The sequence below is a fragment of the Limanda limanda genome, chromosome 17 (assembly GCF_963576545.1).
Source record: "Limanda limanda chromosome 17, fLimLim1.1, whole genome shotgun sequence".
Taxonomy (NCBI): Eukaryota; Metazoa; Chordata; class Actinopteri; order Pleuronectiformes; family Pleuronectidae; genus Limanda; species Limanda limanda.
Window position 1 is genome coordinate 23,831,609 of NC_083652.1, and position 21,287 is coordinate 23,852,895.

At 44.1% G+C, this 21,287-nt stretch overlaps 1 protein-coding gene across 1 annotated transcript; it reads right to left on the reverse strand.

The window, feature by feature from the left end:
- Positions 1-3,430: 3,430 nt before the first annotated feature.
- On the reverse strand, positions 3,431-8,367 carry trim35-12 (tripartite motif containing 35-12). Its single transcript, XM_061089475.1, has 6 exons — positions 7,813-8,367; positions 6,711-6,806; positions 4,887-5,117; positions 4,330-4,352; positions 4,128-4,246; positions 3,431-3,990 (listed from the first exon to the last, which is right to left on the reverse strand). Exons 1-6 carry the CDS (start codon positions 8,365-8,367, stop codon positions 3,431-3,433), a joined length of 1,584 nt encoding a protein of 527 aa, XP_060945458.1.
- Between the last annotated feature and the right edge of the window lie 12,920 nt (positions 8,368-21,287).

A 21,287-nucleotide genomic window follows, 5' to 3' on the forward strand; every position in this document is an offset into this window, starting at 1 on the left:
CTATCTGTTGCTTACACCTTGAAACGCACACGTTGGTTTAATGCTCACCAGCAGCGGATCGACCCAGAGAGCAGTAATGATGATGATCACTCAGTGAAGGGCCTTCTTCTCAAAGTATCGCTCTCTCCTTCTCTGTCGGTCCGTGTTATCCGTCCGTCCAGCAGCTTGCTTTTGCTGAAATGCATGTTAGAGGAGCCGGGAATCGGAGAAGGTTTACCGAATGCTAAGGCCCGCCCACGATAACAACCCTGCAGTAAATGCAACTGATGTAAAGCTCATAATATTGCGATGGTGTCAACTCTTAGTAGTGACGCTGTATTATCAGCTTTACAGGTGAATATTTGCAGTATTGATTGCACCCTGCTATTAATATCCACTTGTTAGAGTGGATATTTATAGCATTTGTTTATCAGGGATTTAAAAGCCTCTTTTAATCGTCTGAACTTGAGAACATGGTGCAGCCGCGTGGTGGAGACGCTGCCGGGCTCTCACCACCACTGCTGTAGCTTCAGTGCCATTAAAACATGAAAGTATGTACATATTAAAGTCAGTCGTTAAAGCTCGTCAATGCTTTGTTGCTGTTTTGTTGTCGGTATTTGTGGAGAGGAATCTGTAGATTCATGGTTTCACGTGGATTGTCTGACACAGTTTCTTTTGTGTTTCTCAGAACTCACGAGTCACGACCCTGAGCTTTATTTACTCTGATGTGACTCACACTAAATCTCAAGCTCTGCTGTAATGTCCCGTCGCACGCAAGTGACCACAACGCGTTACACAACATGTGTTACATAAGTAAGTCTTTGAATACGTGTGATTTAAGTCCAACATGAATCTCGGTAACTGTTGTAAGATTGTGTGAACAGAGTGAAGGAGGTGTTTTTAAATCGTGGTCAGACTTTGCTTTTTATGCTCCGACTGTACGTCAACCACACGCGTCCTCTTCATCTTGTTGAAACATCATCACCATCGACATATTTACTTCCTTTATTTGCTGCCATGAGTTTATTTTAATGAGAGGGTTCCATCTGGATCCCAGCTGCACGTGGACCGGACTTAAATCTTAAAAGTTGAGCCGGAGATAAAACCCCAAACAGAAACGCACACAGTGTGAAGTGAGATCACAAGTGTGGTCCGGCTGAGGAGTCAAGGAGGACGTGCAGGAGGGCGGAGGAGGAGTCAACTCGAGCGGTCAGCGTCCTCATCACAGGAGACACCAGTGACCCCCCCGTCCCAATAGGAAACCGGCTTCAGACGGACCCAGGGCTGAGGTGAGAGGCTTAACTTCCAATCCGTCTCAATAAGCTCGGAATAACTGCTCATGTGAAGTTTTCACACTGAAAATGATTCTCTCAGACATAAGGCCGATATATGCTTCTCCGTTTTTGACGGACACGGACAGATAAGACCGCCCTCTCCGCCGTGGAACGCCCTCTCCTAGCGCCTCGGACAGCTTTTCGTGCACCTCTGTTTTTTTCTAACTGTCCGTGGATATTTCGGAGACCCTACGGACAGCTCTTGGCTGTGATTGGTCTGCTAACGACTTCATTTCTGTACGATGTCATTTCCGGACCTCAAACTTACTGCCTTCTTCCCTGTGTCACATCAAACCCAATCACAACTACGATTCTACGATTAATGTGACGTGTGTGTTAATCCAGCGGAGTTGTCCGGCTGACGGTGGCTCGTTAGAGCACTGAGGCCATGTGTGCACGGTCACATAGTTATAACGAGCTTTCAAAACGGCGCTAGCGGGCTAGGCTAGCGGGCTAGCCACCATGCTAACTGCGGTGCAAAAACCCGCCGTCACGACTTTAATTCCACTTCTATCATGACACTGTTTCTATAATACCGTCAGGTTAGAAACAAACACTGGATAGTAGTTGTTAGTGTCGGGAGTCCCTGCTGACTGTGTGTGGAAGCTGGGGGGGAGCTAGCTGGGGGGAAGCTAGCTAGCTCCGTCTAGCTTCAAGCTGTGAGATTAGCAAAACAGTTCGGTAAAAAAAAAGCGATTACATCAGCATTTTGACCTGCTGGGTGTCACTTTATTTTATTTAGTTTCCATCGTAGCTACACTGTGTGTAAGTGGGGAGTAAGTAAATAAACAGCGTGGACTTCTTCTGATTACTCTTGAGGTAGGCTTCTCCAAGCTTGTCTTCCGTTGCGCCACCTACTGTTCTGGCGGTGAATTGTTTTCACGGACAACTATAAATGAAAAATTGTCCGTCCAATCCGTCCATAACGGATTCGTAGAAGCATGATGGAGCCTTTACAGTCAACAGTCTGGTTCCTGGATGAGCAGCCCTGTGTTCCGATGTTTACCTGAGTGTCTGCACTGCTGAACCCCCCCCCCCCCCCCCTTTCTTCCTCTCTCTGTCAGACGCCACTGACCTTTGTAGCATGAAACAGTCCGCCCGGCGGGGGTCTCTCCAGCGGCCGCGGGGGGGTCTCAACCTGCTGGTTAACAACACAGGGTTCCCTGCAGAGAGCCTTCAACACCAACGTCATGAACCCAGTGAACAACTTTAAAGTGAGGACAGACAGGAAGTGTCCAACGCACAAACCGAATTCTGTATTTTCTTTCAAAATAAAAGAAGGAAACTGGGCGGGGCTATTCCACTCTGACAGTGTTCTGCTCCTCCTGGATCATTGGGAGTTACAGACACTGTGACCTGCTGGCTTCATCTCACATTCATCAAGAGAAGCTGTCCACCCTTCAGCGTCTCTTCTGTTCTTTTTACTGTCTCCTCCTCTTCCTCACAGGAAAGGTTGGAACATGCAGACGCTTTCGAATAGTTTCCACATGACCTCACTGAAGCAGAAATCATTCACTTTATTAACTGAGAAGCACAACACTGACATCATGTTGCAGGAATTCAGGTTTTCTCACACACACACACACACACACAGTGGTTGGAAGTTTGTACAGTCACTGAAAACATGCAGCTGGAGACGTTATTATTAAATTATTCTGAAACCAATAACCCAAACCTGCTCAGTTCTCATGGTGACACATTTCATATTCTTCATTCACAATCACAGACTCTGGTGTTAAGTTCACTTTGCTTCCAGAAGTGAAGCTGAGATATCCCCGGACCTGAGCGCTGACATCTGGTATCTATGTTTTACTAACTGATTTAAAACCAAACTTACCTGGAATATGACATTTGAACAAACAAACAAAATATTTGATATGTGGTGTCATCATGCCTTCAGATCAGAACCTCTTCTTAGCGCTTGATTTATGAATATAACTGTAGAGCCTCTAAGCAAACAGACGCTGAATCAACCCCCGGAAAATAAACCAGTCATTATTCGGATCACTCTGTTTGTACCGTGGTCATTTTACACACGTACATGCACTGACATCATCTGCCTAAATCACTTGATTTGCACTTTCTTAAATTTCTAGTACACTGAGGTTCTCATCCCGTCACCAGGTGGCACTGTTCCACACGGCCACCTTGGCGGGGCAGATCTTCAGGGCGTCGGGGTTATTCCCGTTGATGTTGGCGCCGGGGCAGAAGAAGGGAAACATCTTCTCAGTGAAGCAGCCTGTGAAGGTGAAGATGGACGTCATGCTGACAGGGTTGGAGAAGGTCACCTCCCCGGCGTCGTAGTCCAGCTGCACCCTGACTCGGGTCAGCTCGCCCTGCAGGTGCAGCGGCGTGCTGGGCCTGGTCATGGCGGCGTACTCGGTCTCGTAGTGCGAGATCATCCAGAAGCCGCCCTCGGGACAGCCCGAGATGCGGCCCTTCCTGTCGATGGACTCGTTGACCACCCCGAGCATCCAGTCCACCTTGTCGCCCACCTCCACCTCCCAGGCGTGGCGGCCCGAGGTGAAGCCCTCCGAGCCCAGCACGAACACAAAGTGGCCGAAGCGTTCGTTGTTGTCCGGCAGCTGCTTCAGGCGACCGCTGTTAGAGACGCTGGTCAGGTCCGAGGAGAGGGACAGCAAGGAGTAGGCGGTGTTGGGGTCCAGGGTGATGGGAGCTGAGAGGGAAGGACAACAACAGGTCATTCAGTGACGTACACAAAAGACGGGTTGAATACCTCCTAAAATTCAAGGTACGCACACACACACACACACACACACACACACACACACACACACACAGTTGAGAACTTACTGTAGTGAACCAGCTCCACCATCTTCTGCCACACATTATATTTGAGGGAGCTGACATGTTTGGCCACATTCACAAGCGCGCCCGACATTTTCTCCGGGTCCTTGTGTGGGATCTGAGCTCTGAGACGAAAGAGACATTCAGGAGCGTCACTAGAAAGTCCAATGAAGTATAAACAGATACTTTAAAAGATTTTGTGTCTCACCTTTTCTTTGTGTTTGTGTAATTCTGAAATCGAAAGCAGACAGAAAGTATTATAGTCAGTGAGAGGCAGGGGGGAATTTAACATTTAGATTTAGATTTAGATTTAGATTTAACATTTAGACTTAGATTCAGATTTAACATTTAGATTTAGATTTAACATTTAGATTTAACATTTAGATTTAAATTTAAATTTAACATTTAGATTTAAATTTAACATTTAGATTTAACATTTAGATTTAGATTTAGATTAAACATTTAGATTTCACATTTAGATTTAAATTTAACATTTAGATTTAGCATTTAAGTGTAACATTTAACATTTGGATTTCAATATTTAAAGTATCTCTAAGTTGACAAATATTGTTGTAAATGTGCAAAAAAGTTACTCTCAAAAATTCAAACCGGTTTTTTAAACATGGTTTGAAGCTAAATGTGACAAAATGTTGCTGTTATTTTCAGCGTGAGCTGCTTGACAAACGGCACCCCATACAAATGAACCCAAAAAAAATTGGTGAGAGGTCGAATGACTTTATAGAAAACTTGTTAAACTCCTCCCACCTGAAGGAAGAGCGCATCGCTGGACGCGATCTCGTTCTCGATGGCGATGACGGCGTGAGAGAAGGTGAGGATCTCTCTGGTGATGCCGTTGGACTTCCTCTGCACCAGCTCTCTCTTCTCCTCGTCCTCCTGCTGCAGGGAAGCCAGACGAGACGTCTCCTCCTTCTGCAGGAACACCCGCAGCTGCTCAAACTCCTCCTTGATCTGCTTCTCTGTGGCCTGGATCTGGTTCTGCAGCAAATAATCAAGACAGAAAACACACTGAACTTAGTCATGTTTGTGCAAAGAGGTCATTACAGATGTTTTAAAGTGTGTAAGATTCAGGTGAAAGGCATCTATTGGCAGAAACTGAATATAAAATAATTAATCTTTCATGTTTGGAAGGGGAGGGGTATTCAGCTGCAACATGCAACTTTACCACTAGGTGTCACTTAATTCTACACATTGAACCTTTAAAAGGAAAATATTTATTTTCTTTCTCAGCTTCTATTTATCTGGCCTAGATCTTGTCCCCTTGGGTTTGAAAGCAATAAAATATAAATAATTCAAATTATTTGTTAAATTATTAATGTTTTTACATTAAATATATTATATATATAAATATATACACTTAGTTCACATCACATGTGATATGTGTTAATATAAACCATATTGATATTATATATCATTTTATACAATAATATTGTCTTTTGCACGCTCTGTCTACATATTCTTACACTCATAGTATATTATATTATCTATTGTATAGTCAAATACTTATATTTATACCTCCACTATATATCATATATTATATCATACTCTCTGTATATTCTTTGTATACATAAGTCTATATACACATATTTATACATGTGTACATGTTATTATTATTATTATTATATTTTCTATTATTATATACTGTTGCTGCCATTATTACTATATACTGCTATTATATTGGTATAATAACTATCATATATAAATATATATTATGTTATATTATATACTATATATACTGTACTATTTTTATATACTCTCTAACAATAACATTACCATCATATCATCAGTACTATTATCTACCTATTTATCTTGTGTTTCTGTTTTTTCTTCTTTCTACCTCAATATTTTTTTATTTTATTGTATTGTATTGTATTTTATTGTTTTCAAATATACCGGCTGCTATGACGACTTAATTTCCCTTCGGGGATGAATAAAGTAATCTATCTATCTATCTATCTATCTATCTATCTATCTATCTATCTATCTATCTATCTATCTATCTATCTATCTATCTATCTATCTATCTATCTATCTATCTATCTATCTATCTCTCTATCTATCTATCTATCTATCTATCTATCTATCTATCTATCTATCTATCTATCTATCTATCTATCTATCTATCTATCTATCTATCTATCTATCTATCTATCTATCTATCTATGTATCTATCTATCTATCTATCTATCTATCTATCTATCTATCTATCTATCTATCTATCTATCTATCTATCTATCTATCTATCTATCTATCTATCTATCTATCTATCTATCTATCTATCTATCTATCTATCTATCTATCTATCTATCTATCTATCTATATTCCTGGGCTATACAATGAGAAGAGAACAGTCATAAAAACCCTAATATAGATCTAAAAATGTGAGTTTAGATTAAAAGTTTCCAGCCTTATTTTGTCATTTTTGAAACAAGCAATACATCACAGCACTGAGCAGTTACAGCATCTTTAGAGAAGACTCAGAGGCTTGGACATGACTTGTGACATGTTGACACACTAACAGTGAGTGCAGGCGCCTCCAGTGTTTCGTGGAATCTTGGTGTTTGTTGATACCTTGATGTGGACAGTTGTGTCATCACACTCCTGTTTGGCCTGATACAGGTGACGCAGGTTTTTCTTCAGAGGGATCAGATCCTTCTTCAGCCCGGACTGCAGGGGTGAGGGGGGGGGAGAACGTGACGACAGGTGTATCATGCATTAAAACATCTGTATTAAACATCTTTTGCTGAAAATGAGTAGAATCATCATGAGACTGAGCCCTAAAGGTTTGTGCTGTTCCTGACTTTGCTCAGGGTCAAATAAAGGACATCAGGAATAACCACACACTGGGAAATGTACAAATGCATAATAATAATGACCACACCCCCGAGTGCATCTCCACCAAGCTGCAGAGAGATAGATAGATAGATAGATAGATAGATAGATATATAGATAGATAGATAGATAGATAGATAGATAGATAGATAGATAGATAGATAGATAGATAGATAGATAGAGAGAGAGAGAGAGAGAGAGAGAGAGAGAGAGAGAGAGAGATAGATAGATAGATAGATAGATAGATAGATAGATAGATAGATAGATAGATAGATAGATAGATAGATAGATAGATAGATAGATAGATAGATAGATAGATAGATAGATAGATAGATAGATAGATAGATAGATAGATTACTTTATTCATCCCTGAAGGGAAATTAAGTCGTCATAGCAGCCAGTATATTTGAATACAATAAAATACAATACAATAAAATAAAATAAAAAATATTGAGGTAGAAAGAATAAAAACAGAAACACAAGATAAATAGGTAGATAAGGTGCAGTGGCAAGATGATGGTAATAGTACTGATGATATGAGGGTAATGTTATTGTTAGACAGTATATAAAAAAAGTACAGTATATATAGCAGTATATAGTAATAATGGCAGCAACAGTAAATATAATAGTAATAGTAATATAATGATAATAATTATAACATGTACACATGTATAAATATGTGTATATAGACTTATGTATACAAAGAATATACAGAGAGTATGATACAATATATGATATATAGTAGAGGTATGAATATAAGTATTTGACTATACAATAGGTAATATAATATACTATGAGTGTAAGAATATGTAGACAGTGTGTGAAGAATGAGAGCAGTTACCTTCAGGTCCTGCGCCCCCTCCTCCAGCGGACACACCCGGTGGCCCTGGTGCTTCTTGGCCGTGTGACACACACAGCACAACACCTCAGAGTCATCGAGACAGAAGAGCTTGAGAACTTCTCCATGAATGATGCATTTCTCCTCCACCATCCTTGGCTCCTCCGGCCCGGTACCATTGACCCATGACCCCGACCCGCCCGCGGCCGCCTGGCGCTCCTGCTCCTGCTCCCTCAGGAAGGTGTCGGCCACGTTCTTCAGCACCAGGCTGACCGTGGGCTCCATCAGAGAGACCTTGCTCCTGCAGACCGGACACTCGCGCCGGGCCTTCTTCTTGTTCCAGAACTGCTGCAGGCAGGCCCGGCAGAAGCTGTGGCTGCACTTCAGCACCACGGGCTCCTTGAAGATCTCACAGCAGACGGGACAGGACAGCTCCTCCTCCAGCATGGAGCCCGAGCGCTGGGATGCAGCTCGAGGCCGGAGCGCCGCCGCCACCTTGGGACTGTGGAGGAAGGAGAGCTTCCCCGGCTGGGAGGAGGCCCGAGGGCGCAGCGCCATGGTTCCTGTCTCTGCTCTCTCTCTCTCTCTCTCTCTGAAGAGCACCTGCTGCTCTCTGAACGCAGTCCTGAGTGATCTGGACAATCTACTGCACCCAGGTTTAAAGATCAACAGCCACTTGAAGAACTGGTTTACTTGTCTTGTGGTAAATACAGGACATGTCGCCACCCCCCCGCTGACAGCCACACAGGGCTGTGTGGAGGGGGGGGGGGCGGCCTCCAGCTGAGTAAAATAAACTGTTGTGTTTTTCTCCTTAGAATAAAAAATAAGAAATCTGCTCTGGTCATTTTTGGTCTATTTTTGAGTGACAGAAAAGGCAGGAGGTTTGTAAAGTATTTCCGGAAAACTTTCCGGAAACTTTCCATTGGAAGTTAAGCTCGGGAATTAGGGGGATTTTGGAAAAAAAACAACCCGCAAATTAAACGCTGAGCAATAAAAACATCATTCAAAACTCTATTTTAAAGATGTATGGAACGTTGAGTTTCAACCCTCCACTGGTCATTCTTCCATCACATGCACAGATAACTCCCAGCATGCTTCACTCTACAGCAGGGCTATTGAGGCCTGCTGTAGAGTGCAGGACTAGTCAGGTAAGATTCCATGATATTACTGGGAAAATATATTAGCATGCTGATTGAGGATTGTTCATCTGTTCATCTAGACTATTTCCATTCATTTATCCATCAATTGTAAAATATGTTTACAGACGATTCCAATTGTTTGGCTAACTCCACAGTCCAATGCTTTGGTTCTGTGATATTAAAATGGAAAAGCAATGACCTTCTGATCTCGAGGCTCTTTACATAATTAGATCAACACCTTAAATATAATAGAGAAACCATCAGTTCTCACAATGAGCAGCTCTGACGATTGAGAGTCAAAACTCTGTTGGATGGAAAACACAGAATCTTAACGTTTGTTTGTAATAAAAATAAAATATCAACATTAAGTTACATGTTCAGTCCGAAGGATTCAGTGACGAGTCCACTTGTTTAGCTTCTAACATTATATCGTAGGAGGTGAAGACTGTAGCTGCTTCTTCTTCTTCTTCTTCTACTGTTTAATTCTGTCTCTGCTTCCTGTGATTGGTCCAAAAGTCCAAACAATCCAACAAGTTTTTCACTGCAAAGCAACAGATTGTTTGAATTAACAAGAGACAAACATCGGAAGAAAACATGAATAAATACTTCATATTTCTCATAATCGTGAACAATTGATCATCTTTACAACGTCCAGAGGATTAATACAAACTCTTCTTCTGTTTGTTATTCTCAGTTTATTAATCTGATCCAAACAACGTGATGTTCCACAAACTTCTTCTTTCAGCTTCAGAGAGAAACTGAAAACCACCAAAGCTTAACAACAATGTCTTTAAACTGGTTCCCATGGTTCCCAGTACTTTCTAATGTGCTCTGGGGGGGTGCTCTATATGACATGACTAATTTTCTCCACAACAAAGGTCCCAGTAATTACGATGGAAGAACCAACTGCCGAAGTCGCACAATCAGAGATGTGTTTTTTATTCCTACAGCTGCCTCCAGATACGTGCTCGACACTGCCCCCTGGGGGACCTCACTGGGATAAGACCCCTCTACGCTGCCCCCTGGGGGACCTCACTGGGATAAGACCCCTCTACGCTGCCCCCTTGGGGACCTCACTGGGATAAGACCCCTCTACGCTGCCCCCTGGGGGACATTGCTGTGATAAGACCCCTCTACGCTGCCCCCTGGGGGCCTTGGCTGGGGTAAGACGCCTCTACGCTGCCCCCTGGAGGACTTGGCTGGGATAAGACCCCTCTACACTGCCCCCTGGGGGACGTGGTTTGGATAAGACCCCTCTGCACTGCCCCCTGGGAGACTTGGCTGGGATAAGACCCCTCTACGCTGCCCCCTGGGGGCCTTGGCTGGGGTAAGACGCCTCTACGCTGCCCCCTGGAGGACTTGGCTGGGATAAGACCCCTCTACACTGCCCCCTGGGGGACGTGGTTTGGATAAGACCCCTCTGCACTGCCCCCTGGGAGACTTGGCTGGGATAAGACCCCTCTACGCTGCCCCCTGGGGGCCTTGGCTGGGGTAAGACGCCTCTACGCTGCCCCATGGGGGACTTGGCTGGGATAAGACCCCTCTACGCTGCCCCCTTGGGGACCTCACTGGGATAAGACCCCTCTGCACTGCTCCTGGGGGCCTTGGCTGGGGTAAGACGCCTCTACGCTGCCCCCTGGGGGACTTGGCTGGGATAAGACCTCTCTACACTGCCCCCTGGGGGACGTGGTTTGGATAAGACCCCTCTGCACTGCCCCCTGGGAGACTTGGCTGGGATAAGACCCCTCTACGCTGCCCCCTGGGGGACTTGGCTGGGATAAGACCCCTCTGCACTGCTCCTGGGGGACTTGGCTGGGATAAGACCCCTCTACACTGCCCCCTGGGGGACTTGGCTGGGATAAGACCCTTCTACACTGCCCCCTGGGGGACTTGGCTGGGATAAGACCCCTCTACGCTGCCCCCTGGGGGACTTGGCTGGGATAAGACCCCTCCTCACTGCCCCCTGGGGGACTTGGCTGTGATAAGACCCCTCTACACTGCCCCCTGGGGGACTTGGCTGGGATAAGACCCCTCTACACTGCCCCCTGGGGGACTTGGCTGGGATAAGACCCCTCTACACTGCCCCCTGGGGGACATTGCTGTGATAAGACCCCTCTACGCTGCCCCCCTGGGGGACTTGGTAAGGATAAGACCCCTCTACGCTGCCCCCTGGGGGACTTGGCTTGGATAAGACCCCTCTACACTGCCCCCTGGGGGACTTGGCTGGGATAAGACCCCTCTACGCCTCCCCCTGGGGGACTTGGCTTGGATAAGACCCCTCTACACTGCCCCCTGGGGGACTTGGTAAGGATAAGACCCCTCTACACTGCCCCCTGGGGGACTTGGCTGGGATAAGACCCCTCTACGCCTCCCCCTGGGGGACTTGGCTTGGATAAGACCCCTCTACACTGCCCCCTGGGGGACTTGGTAAGGATAAGACCCCTCTACACTGCCCCCTGGGGGACTTGGCTAGGATAAGACCCCTCTACGCCTCCCCCTGGGGGACTTGGCTTGGATAAGACCCCTCTACACTGCCCCCTGGGGGACTTGGCTGGGATAAGACCCCTCTACACTGCCCCCTGGGGGACTTGGATGGGATTAGACCCCTCTACACTGCCCCCTGGGGGACTTGGCTGGGATTAGACCCCTCTACATCCTGCCCTCTCTATCCGTGTTCTCTACCTGGTGTCTCTGACTTCCTGTCAGCTGGACTTCCTCTCACTGTCCTCAGGACACGTTCTCACAGTAACATAAGATTATCGTTAAAATTAAAATTGCACTGACCAGCTGAGCACTTGCATTTTGAAGCGTGTTGCTCACTGCGGCTGGAGAACGCTTCACTTCCTGCGTCCGTCACATGATGTCGATCCTCGCCTGCTGATTGGTCGTTAGGGTCGACGCTGTGAACATTTAATGTAAATTGATGATAGTTGTAAAACAAAGCTTAGTTCCTGTTATTTATAAAACGCTTTTCTAGTCGTGATGACTCAAAGCTCTTTACACTTTAACATTCACACACACACATTCACACAGAGCATCTATTAGCAGCACTTTATGCAGATGGGTCCGACTGGGGATCGAACTGCCGACCTGCAGGTTGGAGGACGACCGCTCCCTCCCTCAGCCACAGCTGCACTTGAGAATGGCGCTGCGGTGTGAAGATCTCAGAGACATGTGTCAATCAAACTATCAATGGACTCCACGGCAGCACAGGTGTTTTACAGGTGACCTGCAGGGCGTGGCCGAGCACGCTGGTTAATGTCGACGCACCTGAGAGCCGGGGATTATTCCCCAGATTTATAGAATATGTAATAGAGTGGAGGCCGTCTCTTCACTCAGAGAACCAACACGACAAAATAACCAAGAGTTCCGTTTATTTTATGTTTCTGTACCTCATGTGTTTTCTAATGGGCTGTGAAATATTATTGTTAAATTGATTTTTAGTGTATTTATTACCAAAGCAATCTAATATTATCATTTTAATTTTAATGATTAAATAAATAGCCTAAAAAGCATGCCCCTTGCAAATATGATGATGAATGCTGCCGTGTGAATTGATTTGTCCACTATGGACCTGATGTCAAAGTTTACCATGAAAGAAAATGTCCATTAAAAGTTATAATTCGCTGGTCATGTTTGGAGATATGAGGACTTTGGTAACACAGCTGGTCACTATTTCAATACATATATTTAATGAAGCTACTAATGTGTGCTGCTCAAGGTATTTTATATCATAAAGAAAATAGAAGAACACATAAGTCACTTATTTATGTCGCATATACATATATTTATTGATGCATTTATACATTTACACATTTTTGTCTATTTACTTAATCTTACCAATCTATTTTCTAAAAGACAGGAGTTTCCATAAACCCAACACCAGTGAATTATTAATGTTTTCTTTGCAATTTTGCTTTTAAATCTTACAAAACAAACAGCTAAGAGCTAAGAGCTGAGATCTCGTTCACAAGGAGGATTATCAGAATCAGAATCAGAACCAGAACCAGAACCAGAATCAGAAGGTATTTATTGCCAAGTAGGTTTACACCTACCTGGAATTTGCTCTGGTTATTGGTACATACAATGAACATTGAAACAAAAAAACACAATAAATACACCACACATAAGAAAATAAACAATAAAAAGAGATTATTATTTACTCACTATTTACTTCTTATTTACTCACTTTTTCTAAAATGTATACAAAGTAACATTTATTTAGACATAAACATATCTATATAAAATATCTAAAAGATAAAAGATATAAAAAGTGAAGTAAAAAGTGAAATGCAAAATGCAAAACAGTAACGAAAAGATACAGAAGGAGTCTGAAACCAGGCGGAGTCTAAATGATCCAAAGTGTCTGTTTGTGTTGAAGAATCATCACAGAGCAGATTCATGAAGTGATAACACACAAGTACATCACAAGACATTTCTAGTTTCTCTCACTGTGAAGAAACAGTAGTCAAAACAAACATCATCCAAATATTCATTAATGCATTAACGTTATTAGAATCACTATTGAGACAATTACTGTTTTTCTGATGTCAGGATGTGTTCTCTCTCTCTCTCTCTCACTGGAAGCACCAGCCGCGCTGCGCCATGCTGTAGCAGACAAAAGGTTTTCTTTCTTCACAGGAAATGAATCTCCATGTTCCTCCCTCGTTCAAATCTGCAACACCACATACGACTTCCATCGAGCCAAGTGGGTTGTAATCCTGGAACCAGGAGCTGGAAGAGAAGTTACTCCCGTCGGACCAGTAAATCTGAGGATCTCTGTACAAACCGATCCATGCCCAAGGGCCATCGGGTTTCAGATTCTTTATCTGGTCGTTGTCACAGTGGCCAGATCTGTGGCGTGTTCTCTGCAGTGCTTCTGAGCCTCAGACCAAGTCTTTCCTGTATTCACTGGCACAAACTCGAATCCTCCTGCAGCTGAGTCTGAGAACAAAAGAGGGATTGTTGAGATCACACAATGGATTTCAAAATCATATCTTAAACATGATGTTGTATCGTAAAGATCAATATAAAGCACAACATTACCATTGTAGCAGACAAATGGAAGCTGTTCATGGCAGGAATAATCAACCCATTTTCCTTCTCTATTCATTCCCACACAGAACTGATTGGCTTTTCTATAGTTTGGTTCACCAGGTACCCAGTTCCTGTATTCAGCTCCACTCTGGTTGAACCCATCTGACCACTTCCAGTCCACATGACTGTACAGGCCGATCCAAACCTGAGACCTGTGACCAGCAGCAGGAACTGTGTCTTTCAGTTTCTTCATTTCTTCAGGGTTTCCCACAGTGGCCAGGTCGGTGTACTTCTCTCTGCAGTAGCTCTGAGCTTCAGTCCAAGTCTTTTCTTCAGACACAAAGTGGTACTGGTGGAGGAGGCAGGTGGAGAAGGTGAGGCACCCTGAGGAGGAAACCAGTTATTGTTGTTATGCATGAGGACTAATCTCTATGTTCATATTTCCTGTTAGACATCATACAAACAGTTAAATTCACTGACCTGAGAGACACAAGACACCAAAGAGGATCCGGTCCATCCTGATGCTGCTCGGTGGACTGTCTGTCCCAGTGTCCTCCACCAACACCTAACTGATCCAGCTCTAGTGCAGCTTTAGGGAAATGTAACTCCAGCTCCTCCTCTGCTACAGACAATAGTGTTCTGTTGAACTCTTCATGCAAAAAGGCAAAGATGCAAACAACAATTTTTTCTCATGTATTTCTGGAGGCATCTCACTGTGCAGATAGATCTGATCGTATCTGAACTCCTCTTCCATTGTTCTGGCTGCTTTGCATTGTAAATCCTCTCTGGCAGGAGCTCTGTGTATTCACTCATCTCCCTCAGGGTTATTATCTATTAGTCTAGGTCCTGGGGAAGATTTGTATGCACTTCATATACCAGAGAATATCTCAACTGTTATAGACTAATATGACCCCACTGAACAACGTGGGATGTGTGGCAAAATCTCTCTCCGGGACGAAAGTCCTGAAAAAGACCACTACAGATGACACTATTATCACACCACATGTGAATGGGACTTTTTTCCCCCTTTATAGATATCCTCATCAATTTCTACCAGATTAATCTTCATATTAAGAGAAATACTTTTTGTATTACACTTTGTCTCAGAAATTAAATAATATATGCAAATTAGGCAATATCTCATTAAATATGCGTACTTATAAACTCTTGAAGCTACAGATTTTCTCAGGTGATCACAATGTTTACAGTGTAAGAATTCTGGTTTGATATTTCTAATTGTGTCTCTGTAGATGTCCAGGGTGGATGCTGTGTGTGTGTTGCTGTTATCATTGGAACGTTAACTTAAAGTGCACAATACAAAACAGCAGGTTTATTCCCTGTGTTGCAAGGTAACACTTCAGGTGCAGGTACTGGTAGGAGTCCAGGTATGGGGATGATGATGAGAGCTCATTCATTGATAGGATTTTTTACAACTATTGCCTCCCTTGCATTTGCAGTACTTGCAACAACGGATACCAGCTACCCGACAGGGACTTCCATTCTTGTGTGCACACTTGCCACACGAGCAGGGATCTGGCAAACCTTCAGGTTTTGAGATTACAATCTCAGGGACTAATAAACGGCCCTTTCTTACAAAACCATAAGCATCTGCATTAGAGATTGAGGTGGCGTCTGTAAATGGTGCTCGGACCCAAAGCTGCTGTTGATAATAGGCTCTTTGTATTTGTCTTCTTGCATTAGTTGAGGTGCAAGCAGTCCTCTCAAAGTCCATCTTGAGGACATTACTATCCAACGCAGCAATGCGCAGGTCGTCAAATGTCTCCATGTCTGTTGATGGTTTGAGACATTTGACCAAGAATGTTTCCACCATTTGTATTGCACTCTCTGTTAGCTGTGGACAGTTGACATTGAGAATCAGAGAAGAGTTGTCTGGTTTGTGGACAGTGTTCAGAGCTGCAAGTTTAGTTAAATGTTGCTGGTTGTATCACAGCCAGTCAGCGCATGTAGTGCTGGGAGGAACCTTGCTGGACAGCCATGTGCTCTGCTATGACCTCAGGTCACTATGGCTGCCGAGTAAACTTTTGTTGAAAGAAAAGTTGGAGGTGATGACGTGATGACAGCAATATTTACAACAGCTAGGAAATGTAAGCTTTTAAAGTTTAGGTTAATAAATAACTGGCAATTCCTGTATGTTGCTAGTTGTATGTAATAGGTAATAGTTGTAACTTTTTTTAGCCATTTTATTTATATCAAATCAGAATGCTTACACTCTTCTATGACCTTATAATCATGGTCATTGTGAACATTGTGATCACCTCAGAAAATGTGTAGCTTCAAGGGTTTATGTACGCATATATAATGAGATATCGCCTCATTTGCATATTTTAATATTATTTTTTAGATAAAGTGTAATACAAAAAGTATTTATCTTAATATGAACATTAACCTGGTAGAAATTGATGAGGATATATATAAAGGGGAAAAAAAGTCCCATTCTCCGGTCCGGTGCTGGTAGAATAGAGAATACTAGGGCTGTCAATAGATTAAAAAAAATTAACTAATTAATCTCAAATTTTGAAATTCATTAATCTAGATTAATCGCGATTAAAAGTTTGTTTTTCTTCTAAAGACTAAATCTTATAAATTAACAAGTAATCACTTCAGACAGCCTGTATTTTACACAACGTTGTGTTTTCAAGGAGGCTCAGGCCTATAACACTTTCCTATAAAGTGGCAGCCAGGTCGTTAAATATCATGTATGATAAATTGTGTACAAATTTTTTTTTTAAAACCAGCTGAAAATATTCCCAATGTCCTTGGAAACAATAACACTGCTTCTTTCTTCATTGAAACATCCAGATTAGTAAAAGGTAAAAAAAAGTAATGTATTGAGACACCATTGGTACTGTCATCTTTAACATTGAACAACACACACAACAGCATAACAAGTGGCCTTGGTAAACTGAACTGACATTCAATCTGTCATGTTAAAGTGCAAAAACTTAAAGTGCAAACAAACATGAAAATGAAAACAGGAGATCTCTGCTACTTCAAAGGTCCCACCGTATGCACATTTCACCACAGTTGATATGGTTCCTTGGGGTCTTAATGAAATGTCTGAGACATATTTTGGTCAAACTGCCACAAGGATCATTTAAAACAGCACCTTTTTACCCTGTCTGAAACAGCCCTCCTCAGACTGACCTGTTTTGAGTGCTGGAGACGAAGATACAATATTGCAACCAGATCGTTTTGAACCAGAGTCAGGTGGACCGAAGCCTGGCTGCGAGAGCCCCAGTGCAGGCCCGCAGTGGGCTATGGGCACACACACACACACACACACACACACACACACACACAGTTCGAGGAAGATAAAAAAGTGCACATGAGAGGACGGATGGAGTGGAGTTGCCTGCCTGGTTCAAGTAGCTTCTCCAACGTCTCCAGTTCAGCCAGCTCCGGTGAAATCCACATGGAGATGTTGGTCTTGTGCTGAGTCAGGGCGGCAGACGGGACTTATCTTTTGACGGCTGTGTTTGAAGTGCGTCGAGGAATTCCTTCGCACCGCTGTGTAACGCGACTTTTTTACTTCCAACGCAAAATATCTAGTTTTCCAAACATTGTCAATAAAATGAGCTGTGACAGGTGATGTCATTGCTGACTGACGTCCAGTGGTCACCGGTGAGGGAGACGCTGGCAGCTTGCTCGAGGAGCTGAATTTTCTTCCGCACACCGGAAGTAAACAAAGTTGCGTTAACTGCGTTAAAATATTTTATCGCATTAATCTCGGGCACAATAATCTCATAGATTAACGCGTTGATTTTGACAGCCCTAGAGAATACACATATATGCAGTGGAGTAATGTGAAAAGCACCTGAGTACCTGTGTGTCCTAAGAGTCTGAGGACGTGAACAGAGCCACTGCACTTCTTCTTCTGTCCACCAGGGGTTCTCAGCCGGTCTGTTCGCCTTCTACCACGACGGCAAACCTCTGACCCCCCCCTTCGCCAGCGGCCTGCCGGCGTTCAACGAGAGGTGAGGACCACGAGTCCGTGTGTCGTCCTGTGGAGAGTCGTCCTACAGCTGCTGACTTCAAACCTGTGTGTCTCTGTGTGTGTGTCTGGTCCTCTGTCCTCTGACCTCTGTCCTCTGTCCTCTGGTCCTCTGTCCTCTGTCCTCTGACCTCTGTCCTCTGGTCCTCTGTCCTCTGACCTCTGACCTCTGACCTCTATCCTCTGACCTCTGTCCTCTGTCTTCTGACCTCTGTCTTCTGTCCTCTGTCTTCTGACCTCTGTCCTCTGACCTCTATCCTCTGACCTCTGTCCTCTGTCTTCTGACCTCTGGTCCTCTGTCCTCTGACCTCTGTCTTCTGACCTCTGTCTTCTGACCTCTGACCTCTGTCCTCTGACCTCTATCCTCTGACCTCTGTCCTCTGTCTTCTGACCTCTGGTCCTCTGTCCTCTGATCCTCTGTCCTCTGACCTCTGTCTTCTGACCTCTGTCCTCTGACCTCTATCCTCTGACCTCTGTCCTCTGGTCCTCTGTCCTCTGACCTCTGATCCTCTGTCCTCTGACCTCTGTCGTCTGTCCTCTGTCCTCTGGTCCTCTGTCCTCTGGTCCTCTGTCCTCTGTCCTCTGTCCTCTGACCTCTGTCCTCTGACCTCTGTCCTCTGTCTTCTGACCTCTGTCCTCTGACCTCTGGTCCTCTGTCCTCTGGTCCTCTGTCCTCTGACCTCTGATCCTCTGTCCTCTGTCCTCTGACCTCTGTCCTCTGACCTCTGGTCCTCTGTCCTCTGGTCCTCTGACCTCTGTCTTCTGACCTCTGTCTTCTGACCTCTGACCTCTGTCTTCTGACCTCTGTCTTCTGACCTCTGACCTCTATCCTCTATCCTCTGTCCTATGGTCCTCTGTCCTCTGACCTCTGATCCTCTGACCTCTGACCTCTGGTCCTCTGTCCTCTGAACTCTGGTCCTCTGGTCCTCTGTCCTCTGTCCTCTGTCCTCTGACCTCTGTCCTCTAGGGGATGAACGTCTTCTGCTCCACGGTCACCGAGTGCTGGGACCAGGACCCGGAGGCCCGGCTGACGGCCGACTGCGTGGTGGAGCGCTTCCACGCCCTGCAGGAGGACCAGGACCTGACACCAGAAGCCGTCAGAGACAAGGACGGAGACAGACAAAAGAACTCAGAGACGCCAGAAGACGATCAGATCCGCTCCTCGTCCTCCCAGGCTCCTCAGAGAGAGGACACACAGCTGTGAGGCCTCGGCTCAGAGACAATCAGACTCTTCTGTTGTATGAAAGTGTTGTTTCATCGGAGTCGGTCTCCGTGTGTGTGACTGTGATCCCCCCCCCCCCTCCTGTGTCGGGTGAACAAGCGGCTCCAGCTAACTATTTATATCTCTGGCATTGCATTAGTGTTTTTTTACAAACTTTTTTCTCATCTTATTCTACAGAACAATGCCACGTGCACTCTCTCATGTGTGGAGACATTTCACCCCATCCAATGTAGAAGGAAAGGCTGTGTACATTTGCAAATACTGTGCAAAGACCTATGTTAAGAATGACACAACGATGCAGAAGCATATAGTCAAGTGCCCAAAGTTTCCTCAGGGCTCAAATCAGCCTATGACAAAACAAAATGTTTATATTTATGTCTGTATATGACAAGGTAAATACAGTTAGTATAAATTACCCACAACATTTCCAGTTTATTCCCGTTAATTCCCGTATATTCCCGTTAATTCCCATGGAAAGTTTCAAACTTTGAATATTCCCGGAATTTTGCAACCCTAAGTAGGACACTGGTGATTTTAAAAGGTAAACAGAACAGTAACCAGTCAAACTGACTTGTTACAGATGTTCTTTGTGTGAGATCCCTTCAGTTCACTGGATTCACATGAGGCCTGAGAATGACCCTGCGGAGCTGGACCAGCACGATCAGGTTCACCGGGGGGGGGGGATCCTGTTACATCGCCCTCTGATGGCCACTCAGAGAGATTCCTCCGTCCATTTAAATGTCATACATGTTTCAGGAGGACGAGGGCGTGACACGATACAAACAAACACTCCCTCAGGGATCGTTTCTGGGAATACGCAAAAACATTCCAGCAGATTTACAGCATTGTCTCTGTGTCTGTTTTTTAAACCAGCGTTAATCTGATGTTTGTGATGTTCCTGACTCTGCTCCGGGGCAAAGAAAGGACATCAGGAATAACCACACACTGGGAAATTTACAAATCTGATCTGAATATTTACAGACGGGGGTAGAATCAACTCTCTTGGCCGAGGTAACGTGTGTGATGTATGAACGTGTTTGCAGCTCTTCAAACCGCAGCATGTTGTGTTCAGGAAAAGACCAAACAAAGGGAAAACTTCCATGTCAATGTTATTATTGCATCACAAGTGGCCAATGACAACAATGTAATACAAAGCTACAGAAATAACCAGTTCTTCTCAGTGTTACAGTTTTCTAGCATCAGTTTTATTACAGAACCCCATTAAGATTTTGATCAAATCTAAAGAACGACATTAAACTACAAAATAGCTTCATGATTTTGGACATAGTGATAAGGTTACCACTGGATGTGTTCTTTTAAAAAGACGTGTTTAACTACGTCATGCGACACATGGGGGGGGGGGGGGGGGTAGTTTGGTGTCGTTCTGCTCCGACGACGATAAACTTGCATGAAATGAGGGAGAAAAAAAAAAATCTATTTCTTTCTTTTCCTTTAAATACAACAACTCTCAACTCTCTTCTATAATACTGCTCTCTATAATGCTTTCAAAATAAAGTACAAACACAGGATCCAATTCTTCATCTGTTACACTCGTTTTAAAATAGGCATCACATCACTTCATATAAAAACACTAGCTATAAAAAAAAAAGAATGAGTCAACACTATCCACAAACCTGGAAACTAATCTGCTTCTCATTCCTGTGTAACCACCTTCAACCACAGGCTCATTAACACTGATTCTCTTCAACACTGGAAAATGTTGTGTCTCCACAGTCAACACACACGTCAACACACAGCACGCCACTGGAGCGATTCCTTTAGGTCAGGAGCTACAGTTTAATACCAACCCTTCTGCAACCGCACTTTTTTACTTTATAGACAAACGATAAAAAAACAGCAGACTTCATGATGACGATCAAAACAAAACGGCACATGCTTTTAAACCTGATCCGCAGCAGGAACATGGGAGTGGTTCAACACGACACTGAACTGGATCTGAGGCCGACGCCCCCTTTGTGCTGTGCAGGAACTGAGCCGCTCACCCAGTGGGACCAGTGCAAGCTCCCATCACTTCTACTGTTGGTTTACAGCGCAGAACAATGTGGAA